At 42.2% G+C, this 10,496-nt stretch overlaps 1 protein-coding gene across 4 annotated transcripts in view; it reads right to left on the bottom strand.

The window, feature by feature from the left end:
- Nucleotides 1-3,013: 3,013 nt before the first annotated feature.
- The window catches only part of GART (phosphoribosylglycinamide formyltransferase, phosphoribosylglycinamide synthetase, phosphoribosylaminoimidazole synthetase), a 32,001-nt gene continuing 24,518 nt past the window's right edge, over nt 3,014-10,496 (bottom strand). For all 4 annotated transcript variants that reach the window (XM_073891094.1, XM_025871943.2, XM_025871952.2 and 1 more), the window contains exons 17-22: nt 9,969-10,175; nt 8,821-8,958; nt 7,434-7,564; nt 6,994-7,135; nt 5,876-5,991; nt 3,014-5,784 (exon numbers count right to left, since the gene is read on the bottom strand). In XM_073891094.1, coding sequence (XP_073747195.1) covers nt 5,593-5,784; nt 5,876-5,991; nt 6,994-7,135; nt 7,434-7,564; nt 8,821-8,958; nt 9,969-10,175 — 926 coding nt within the window. In that variant the 3' untranslated portion in view covers nt 3,014-5,592. The remainder of the gene's footprint in view (nt 5,785-5,875; nt 5,992-6,993; nt 7,136-7,433; nt 7,565-8,820; nt 8,959-9,968; nt 10,176-10,496) is intronic.

Genomic DNA, 10,496 nt, shown 5'->3' with positions numbered 1-10,496 from the left:
TTTAGGCTTTTAGTGTTCTCAGTTTCCTCTGGCTGGACGCACCTGTCCTGCAGATCTAGCTTCTGGCGGATGCTGCCTCCTCCTCACCTCCTCCAGGGCTATCACGGATGTTTGCATTCTTGGGGCCCCAGAGCCTCCCGTGCGAGGGAATGGATGTAAGATGCTGGGCTTTCTGACTTGCTGAAAGGTGCATGATTGGGTGGCCTCTAGAACCAGAAGCTCATTTCCTGTTCCTTGAGACACGCTTCTCCTAGCTTCGGTGGCTCCCAACTGCGCTGTTGGTTCATTTTCAGGCTCCTTTGAAGACCTTTCTCTCACTTGATTGCTAAGAGTCCTAGTGCTGCGGAGCTCCGTGAGTTGTGCACTTGGATTACTTAAATCATCTACACTCTCCTTGCTCAGTTGCAGCGCCTAAGCTCCGTCTCTAAGCTAATGAGCTAGGTGTGGTATCAGGGTAGTCAGTCACAAATCCCTGAAGGTTCAAAGCAGTTCCACCTCCCTGTGAACAATATTCCATCATTTTGCAAAAGAAAGGCACACCTTGCGCACACCCTGAATCTTACTAGGGTGCTGTGAACACCCTCAGGGCACCAAACAAAGGCACAATTGAAAAGGTTGATTTGCTGTGGATGCTGAGAAAGCAAAATAAATCCTTTATAAAACTGGAAGGTTTTCAATACTTGGCTTTCAACAAAGTGAAGGACGACCTAATAGATTTGTCAGCTGAATATTTAATTTAAAATGATTTTTGGTGAGGGGCGCCTGGGTGGCTCAGTAGGTTAAGCGGCTGCCTTCAGCTCAGGTCATGATCCCAGGGTCCTGGGATCAAGCCCCGCATCAGGTTCCTTGCTCAGCGGAGAGCCTGTTTCTCCCTCTCTCTCTCTCTCTCTGCCTGCCTGCCACTCCCCCTGCTTGTGCTCTCTCTCTCACTATCTCTCTCTCTGTGTCAAATAAATAAATAAAATCTTAAAATAAAAAAGATGCTTGCATTCTAAAAAAAAAAATAAATAAATAAAATGATTTTTGGTGAGAGATCTTGGTTTGTTTTTGCACATAACTGAAGCAGTCAAGGGACTGAAGGATACTGCTATAACAAAACAATTTTTTTCCTTTGAAAGTTTGGAGTTTAGTGGTGCAGAAAAAATTTTAAATGCAGTTTGACTCTGAGTCCCCACAAATGCTTCAATGCATGAACCTTTTTTTTTTTTTAAATGATATTGGGAATATGGAAATCTTCATGCTTTTATCGCAATGCTTAGAATACAGGTGGGGCTCGGGAATTAGCATTTGTACCAAAATTCACCCAAGAGAATTACCAGGTTAACAGATGGAGGATTGAGGATTAGCATTGCAGTTCAGACAGATTTTAATAGGATTTCAGTCACAAAGCATGGAAGTTCTGTCTGTATTAAGTGACTTCATATTCTGAATGTGAAGTATTTTTTAATTTATTTTTAAATTTTATTTATTTTTTTAAAGTAGGCTCCACACCCAATGCGGGGCTTGAACTCATGACCCTGAGATGAAGAGTCATATGCTCCACTGACTGAGCCAGCCAGGCGCCCCTGAATGTGAAGTATTTTAAATGTGTGATGTATTTTACAACATCAGATTCAATGTAATCTTGATGTATCTCAAAAACTACAAATTAGGGGCACCTGGGTGGCTCAGTTGGTTAAGCATCTGCCTCAGGTCATGATCCCAGGGTCCTGGGATGGAGCCTTATCTCAGGCTCCCTGCTCAGCGGGGAGCCTGCTTCTCCCTCCCTTCCTGCCCCTCCCCTGCTAGTGTTCTCTCTTGCCCTCTCTCTCAAATAAAATCTTAAAAAAACCCAAACTATGAATTAATGTTTTTATAGTGATGTTGGGAATTATAGCTTTGTTTTGGGAAACAGCTTTATGGAGGTATAATTCATATGCCACACAGTTCATCCATTTAAAGTGTACAGTTGAGTGGCTTTAGATACGCCCATGGGGTCATACAACCATCTCCACAATCAATGCTATAACCTTCTCATTACCTAACAGAAACCCTGCACCCTTTAGTCATCACCCTCAAAGTACATCTATCCCCACAGCCCTGGGCAACTACTAACCTATTCTGTGTCTGTACGGATTTGTCTGTTCTGGACCTTTCCATATCAGTGGAATTATAAACGTGGTCATATGTGACTGGATTCTTTCACTTAGCATGTTTCAAGGTTCATCCATGTTGTATATATATCAGTGCTTCACTTCCTTTAATGATAGTAACACTCCATTGTACGGAAAGACCACATTTTATCAATTCATTAGCTGATGGACATTTGGATTGTTCCTACTTGTGAATTAATTTAAAAAATGTTAATTAACAATTGGCCCCGGGGGCACTGGGCTGGTTCAGTTGGAAGAGTGTGCGACTCTTGATCTCAGGGTCATGAGTTTGAGCCTCACATTGGATATAGAGATTACTTAAATAAACAAATATTAAAAAAAAAAAAAAGCCAGGGGCGCCTGGGTGGCTCAGTCGTTAAGCGTCTGCCTTCGGCTCAGGTCATGGTCCCAGGATCCTGGGATCGAGCCCCGCATCAGGCTCCCTGCTCAGTGGGAAGCCTGCTTCTCCCTCTCCCACTCCCCCTGCTTGTGTTTCCTCTCTTGCTGTGTCTCTGTCAAATAAATAAAATCTTAAAAAAAAAAAAAAGCCAATTGGCTCCTGAGAAAGGAAAATGGCCTTATGTTGTGGTAAATAAAAGGGGGGGATGATCTTAACTTGGACAATTGGATCATCCTACCTGGGACTTTAAGCCTGGATGAGTGAGTGACCCAGAAATACAGGCAGTCGAGTGCGTTTCAGTTGTGGGGACAGGGCAGATGGAGTGCCCACTGGGTGTGGAGCCACCGGAGCCTGATGTGGCCTGGCAGCAGTGTCCTTGACAGTCTCCTCCCGGGGCAAGACTTTGGCTGTGGTTCTGCTCCCTTAGCATAAGCGAGAACAGCTGAGGGAACTGTGTTGAAAAAAATGAGGACCTAGCAGCTGTACCAGTTATTAAACTTTATTATGATTAGATACTACGTTGTACTTGAATTACTTAAGAAGTTTGTATAGCAGTTAAAAAGAGTTAAATAAAAAATTTGAGAAGGAATATTTAGAGACCATGAAGTTTCTCTTAGAAATTACAACACTCCGCTTAGAACGTTTGGCTTACTTGTTCTGTAACTCACACTTAACTCCTTTGACTTACAAGACCAGTAGCGCTGATTAACAGTTGGACCCCCACCCACCTCTGCCCGATCTTTCTACTGGAACACAAGGTGTGACCGAGGGCTGATCGGTTTTATTCCTGCATATATACAAAGCTGTTTATCATAAAAGATAAATGTACAGATGTTACAATAAAATATTAACCTTGTCTTCACCTTTCTTGTAGACTTTTTCATAACTTAAATGACCTTTTCTCTGACTATCATTATAAACCAATGGCTGCTCATATACTCATCACATCCAAATAATACTGTTTATCCCAAACCCGACAGTAGGACACCCTTGAGGCTGATTCCCTTGTTCTTTCAGTATCGTCCCTATTTTCCAAATGTCTTTTGGTTTCTGGCAACCAGATAATTCAGACACATTTTGATTCTTCTTATCCCAAGATATGGAATCAATAACCTTACATGGAGTTCACATTCCTTTTGGTGGAACTTAGTATCAGAGTTAAGGGCTAAAACAGTCATAAGCTTACATTGATTTTTCTAATTTGCATGCTGGTACTATTAGCCTCTACTTTTTTTTAAGGTTTTATTGTTTATTTTTAAGACTATTTTTTAGGTAATCTCTACACCCAACGTGGGGCTCAAACTCACAACCCCAAGATCGAGTTGCATGCTCCACTGACTGAGCCAGCCAGGAACCCCCCTATCAGCCTCTACTTTTATGACAGTTTGTGATTTTTATCGACCAATAACATTTTTCTTTGTATCTCTTTCTGTAAACTTCATAGGACAATGTTTGGCATGTATGTAATGGGTATTTAATGCCGAGTGAACTCTCCAGAACAAATCAATCAGTTGTTTGTTTAGAGCAAAGGGACCTGTGTGAAATGATGCACCTCAACCTCCAATTTGATGGTTGTTGCTGACTACAGTCAGTGTAAGGGTGACATCATTGGCCAGCTGCCTGGGTCTGGGGAAACCTCCCTGCACCAGAGGCAGTGAATTAGGGTCTTTTGGTGAAGGTGCCTCTCTTCTTACCCCCCTATTCTTTCCTTTTGTAAGGCTAGAATTTGTATCTTCTGTATAAAATGACTGCTTTGCTGTTAGGTCTTAAGTTTAAACTCCCAGGGAGGATTCGAACAGGGCCTCCTGGTTATCCTGCCAGTAAGGTACACTCCTGTTGGGCAGGCAGAACTTAGGCCATATCACCCTAAAGGCTGCCCAGTAGTCTAAGGATTGCTGGCCGCCTTTGGGCTGGTTGGCCATTCCTTGTTCACTCCGCTACAGGAGAAATGTGGTACCAAGCTTGGGGTCATGTACGTGTGCCTCGTAGGTCAACCTAGACCTCCCAGTTCCAGAACTGCATATCCAGATTGGAAATGAATGGCCAGAGTGGAAAACACATACACTGCCATTATGCTTTTTACTAGATTGCCCTAACTCCTCCCAAACAGCACCTACCACACTTCCAATATTCTATTTATCACCATTCTCAATTTTATGCTCGAGATATATTTGTTGAAAGAATACTGAGTTACAAGAGCTTTCATAACTGGGAAGAGCTATGAAATAAATGCTGACCTTTGAGTGCCCACTCTGTGTCAAGCATGGTTTTTGGCATTTCACACGTATTAACTTAATTATCAAAACAACTATGAGAGGCAAATGCCTATGTTAGTAGGTGAGGACACAGAGACAGAAAGGATGAGAAACATGCCTCAGTCCTATGTTTGATTCTAGAGGCCACCAAAACTCTCCCTTTAACCTTCTAGTATTTATAAAAGTATGGATGTTGATAACCCATAGAATAACTATGAAGCTAAAATCTGCGTGGTATAGAAACTGTCAATAATTAGAGGGATGTTTAATGATATTTCAAAGCACAAAGTACACTATCCCTCAGAAATGGGAGCTACGCACAAATTTTATGACACTAAATTATGATCAGGATAGTTAGAGCAGAGAAGTCTCAATTCAAACCAGTACAGATAGGTAATATAGGGGAGAGATAGTAACTTAGTAGCCTTGTGGGTCAACTCTTCAAATACTAGAGCACATATAACTACAAAAAATGGAGGCGGTATCATTCAGAAGAAGACTAAGAGTTTTGGTATCTCGTCTGGCTGAAAGTGAAAGGAATTCTGAATGACCAGCTTGATTACAAACCAGAAGGTCCAGAACAGGTAAACCCTGAAAGACCACTGGAGGTGACACACATAGGTCTTAGACATGCTGTACCAGTCTTGTTTTTAACGAATCTCTGTTCCTTAGAAAAAACAGCCAGAGGTGAGGGTAAGGACTTCCTTTTTGGCATCTGTCCTTCTCGGCTGAGTCCATGATAAAAGTCACCATGCAAATACCCAGACTTCTTTCAGAACTGGCTCTATGCCCGGGTTGGGAGGCTTCACTCTTCTGTGACCCAACGAATCTTGCCGTTTTCTCCAAGCTGTACAGCTCCACTGGCCACCAGCTGGAGGGCTGCAGGAAATATTTTGTGCTCTGCTAATTTCACTCTTTCAGACAGAGTTGCAACAGTGTCACCTCTCTTCACTGGAACAGATTCTTGTAAAATAATTTGTCCAGCATCTACATCTTCCTGGAGAAGGAAGAAGTTTTGAACATTACTTTCTAGCTAGTACAATTTACATATAGACATTAATAATATTTTGGTAGAAAGAGATACTCACAGCTACAAAGTGCACAGTACACCCAGTGACTGTGACCCCGGCTTCTAGGGCTTGCTCGTGGGCATTTGAACCCTTAAAAGAAGGCAGCAAGGATGGGTGGATGTTGAGCATCTTCCCTGGAAATTAGTAAAAACACAGTGGTCAGAATTTAAAACTCCTATGTACTCTACCAAAGGAATGTATGTTTTTCCCTCTAGAATCAGGGGTCAGGAGGAGCAGGGTTTCTCTGGGATGGGAGTTTCTTCATAAGACAGAAATGAAGTAAAGGGAAATAAAGGTTTTCGTCCAGGAGGCCCTGGGGGCAGCAAACTCCTGCCTTGCACAACTGAAGAGGTGCCTGCAGTCACTGAAAGTTGGTTGGGGGTGGGCAGGGAGGTCAACTCTCGATCACAGAGCTCCTGAGGAAAATTCGGCCTGTCGCTAGCACGTACTGTGAGAACGAGAGGAGATTCCTGCGTTGTGTCTATGTGCTTGACTTCTAAGCACGAAGCGGCATGTCCACCAGCCAGATGCTACACTGGCTATTTCTGTGCCTTACGGCACCACAGGCTCTGCCAGTTCTCACTACACCATAAGGACTCTGTCTAACCCTACTCACTTAAGAAAACACGAAGTCTTTGGAGAGAGAATCCATTTATTGTCCAAACAGGTGCACAAAAAAGGACAATAGGATGCAGTCAAAACACAAAGATGCAGTAACACAAGACATGTTTTCCAGAAACAGTGCCCACCTTGCCACGTGTGGCAGTGGTCTACACTTCCCAAGGAGAGGATGGACTCTTCACTTTGGGATACAGGCAATCACTTCCTTTTGCTTCTACACAAGTAAAAATGTCTCTTCTGAATATTTATTCAGAAGATGAAATATGAGTAATGTGAGTAACCTAAGCTTTTTTAGAAAAAGTGATTAATTACAGCAGGCCAAAGAAAACTGATAAGGAGCGCAGGACAAAATGATCATTGGTCATTCTCTGAGCTGAGGCAAAGGACATTAAATTATGACCTGTGTTAAAATGGCCCAGTAAATATTTCACCATTGGGATTGTTTGGGAAGCTGATGACCCTGTAGTCTGCACTCAGCTGATTTCTCAATGTGGCGTCACACAGTTTTTGCTTACCATCCCATTTCCTGACAAAGGGGCCGGATAAAATTCTCATGAATCCTGCAAGACAGACTATGTCTGTGGAGTACTCTTCAAGGACTTGGTCAATTGTGGTGTCAAATTCTACACGACTTTTATATAATTTATGATTAATTACCTGTAACAGAAAAAGATGGGCACAACTTTTTCAATGAATTACCAAAAACGATTTAAAACTCAAACCTGTACATAAACCATACTTCCCTTCTTTCTCATGAAGACACCTCTGATATGAAGAATTAAGGAATGGAGAGGATGAAGTACAAAGGCAAGCCCAGCACACACCCCAGTCCAGAAATCCAAAGAATAAGTTGCCCTTACAGATGGAGGTCCTGTCAGGGGGGTGGGAGTGGGAAGGTGGGGGGTTATGAGATTAAATACAGTCTGCAGGAAAGACACTTTTCAAAGTAACTCACTCTGGTGGGAATTCCGGCTCTTTCGGCTTTATCTAAACCAGCCACTGCGGCTTTGTTAGAGATAACAACAACAATGTGTGCACAGCTACTTGGCTCCCTTGTACTGTCTATGAGAGCTTGCAGGTTTGATCCTGAAAGAGAAACACACAAGTAAGCTCAAGTTTCTTAATAAAGATATGTTCCATTTTGCATAGTGAATGGTCAGGATTTCCGAATAAATGTCTTAGAAAATAATGGCAAAATATGTGAGGCTTTTAAATTCCCTTTCTCTTGAATGGAGTAATAGCTTATGAAAACATAGGCACTCTCGGTTCTAGGATATGTAATTGCTCCTGCAAAATAATATCTTATGATCGAGCACAGTAGAAGAAACAGTATAACATGATTTAGAAACTGGTGAGGAATAAGCTGTTTAAATAAGTAAGAAAAATCAACTCTCTCTTTTTTAAGATTTTATTTTTTTATGCAATCTCTATGCCCAATGTGGGGCTTGAACTTACAACCCTGAGATCAAAAGCCACATGCTCTACCGACTGAGTTAGCAGATGCCCTGAAAAATCAACCCTCTTAAGAAGAAACCACTATGACCCTTACAATAGCTTCTTTGCTTTACCATCAACTTGGGCCTAAAGTATATTGAAATCTTAAAATGGACTTGGAAAGCAGTTACACTTCCAGGAATGTATCCTAAAGAAATAATCAGATATGCACCTAGAAATGTACTGCATATTTACAAAAATGTTCATAACAATGTTACTTACAGTAGTGGGAAAAATAAATATGCTATCTCTATCCGAGAGAATATGATACTATTACTATTTTACCCCTCTATCCACAAGAGTCAACCATAAATTTCATATTCTTATTACCAATTAAAAAAAAACAAAACAAAAAACCCCTCAGCTGTTTTAAGACTTAACTAAGAAAGCTATGATACGAAAGTTGGATTTTCCATCTTTTCTGGTTTCTCTTTCTTCAATCATCTTCCTTATACCCTCTACTCTTCCTTTAGGTGTCTCAAAAGCCTGAGAATAGTAGAAAGACTGAGGACACAGAATAAAGGTCCTTAATGATCCCCTGCCCCGCTCTACTGACAGTTTGCTCACAATTGGAAGGTTTTTTTTTTTGGTGGGGGGGGAGGAGGAAGGAGCATTTCTTTTTAAAATTAATTAATTTTTGAGAGAGAGCGTGTGCGTAAGCACAAGCAGGGAGAGGGGCAGAGGGAGAAGCAGACTCCTCACTAAGCAGGGAGCCTGATGTGGGACTTGATTTCAGGCCCCTGGGATCATGACCTGAGCCGAAGGCAGATGCTTAACCAACTGAGCCACCCAGGCGCCCGGAAAGAGCGTTTCTACAGCCCCACAGTAAAGAGGAAGGCACAGCTTACCTGTTCCAGATATTAAAACAGCCACTCTTGCCTTTTTTGGTTGGACAGAGAAATGATTTTTCAGGGTGCCATTCTCCAATACTGACCCATTTATTTGCATGGTTTTTATCAGATTCTTCACTTTCACACGAGGAGAACCTTCATTTCAAACACACCCAATAAATAATAATGGAAAGAAAAGTATTTTATGAAAACTTGAGAATACTTCATTCTGAAAATAAGATATGCAAGGACTAAAATGAAGAATAGACTTGTAGTACTTAATGTTACTCACTCATAAAAACTTCCTGAAAGAGCACATGTATAATTACCTACTTCAACTAAAAGCCACAGCACGTCACTATCTTGTGGCCTCAGGGGAGGCATGTGACCCAAGTGAGGCTATTCAAAAGATCTGACACAGGATGTTGAGGAAGAGAGGGCCTCCCTTACCGATTGCAATGTGAGCTCAAGGATGTGGGCTCAAGACATCCTTCTGGTATTTGGAGAACCTGCTTGAAATGAAACCTACATAATGAACGAAAGGCAGACACGGACATAATTGGCAAGCCTTGGCATCTCTTAGCTAATCTGAGTGGGTTTTCTGCCACTCTGCTAATTTCTAGTACTTCTAACAGAGTCCTGAGTATACACAGCACTTGTCAGGGTGCTTGCTTCACTATTCCCTGAATTAGCTCGAGACAAGGTCTTGCCTGTGGGAAGATTACTCTGGGTAGTGATCCCAGGAAACCAGAGGGAGGATCTGGGAAAAGTGATATGGAGAGCCAATATAAGAGTGTGTTATTAAACTGGTCACCACTGTGGGCAACTGGGACTTGATTCCACTGCGACCCTCAAAAGAGCCATGAAGACTCTGCCTCAGAACTGCTCCCTTCTTCTGTCTCTAAAGTGGGTATTTATTCACCTCATTGGTTATGGGTTGTCCTGTGGGGTGTAGCTGTGCATAGGGACTACTACACAGAGGTGTCAGAGCCCTAAGGCAGAAATGAAGAGAAATGTGTTACTAGCTTGGCCGTTGTCATGTTACAGCTGTGTAAACGCAGCTGCCATAGCAATGGCTCGACTAAAAGGTGGGCACAGCTTCGGAGGCAGGGCAGAGTTGTATTTCAGGTTATATACCTAAGAACAACAAATCAAGGAGTGATTACCTTCAGGCCATGCAACCACCTTGCCAATCACCCATGCTTCTTCCTTGTGCTGCTTAATATCCCTCAGAATCTGCTCTGTCAGATCCTTTGATACCACGAGGGCAGCCCCAATCCCACAGTTAAATGTTCTGGCCATCTCTTCCTCAGAGAGGTGTCCTTCCTGCTGTAACCATGAGAAGATCCTGGGAACCCTCCAGGTCTGCGCATCTGAAAACAGGCAAGAGTCGTCTGATTAACCTATTGTCTCACACAAAATCTAATGTATGCATATATACAAAGCAGTGGAAAGTATAAGCAGCACTGCTATTTTATATACGGTAGAACTATAAACTGGCCTTTTCACAATTTTGGGGTGGGATCCATTTGTACCTCAGATATCAAACATTTTTGCTGACACACTTGGCCAGTATTCACAGTTAAGTGAGGTTTTGTGCTGCATTAACTAAGTTCTTAGAAATCCCTTAATGGATTAATTGTGTTACCAGCTGAATTCCAGTAAAGGTTTGCAAATGTTAAGCTGGGTCTTAG

This window comes from Callorhinus ursinus, unplaced genomic scaffold (assembly GCF_003265705.2).
Source record: "Callorhinus ursinus isolate GAN/ISIS: 27379988/994484 unplaced genomic scaffold, GSC_fseal_2.0 scaffold1, whole genome shotgun sequence".
Taxonomy (NCBI): Eukaryota; Metazoa; Chordata; class Mammalia; order Carnivora; family Otariidae; genus Callorhinus; species Callorhinus ursinus.
The sequence above is the reverse complement of the archived record's forward strand: the minus strand, read 5'-3'. Positions and strand labels throughout refer to the sequence as shown.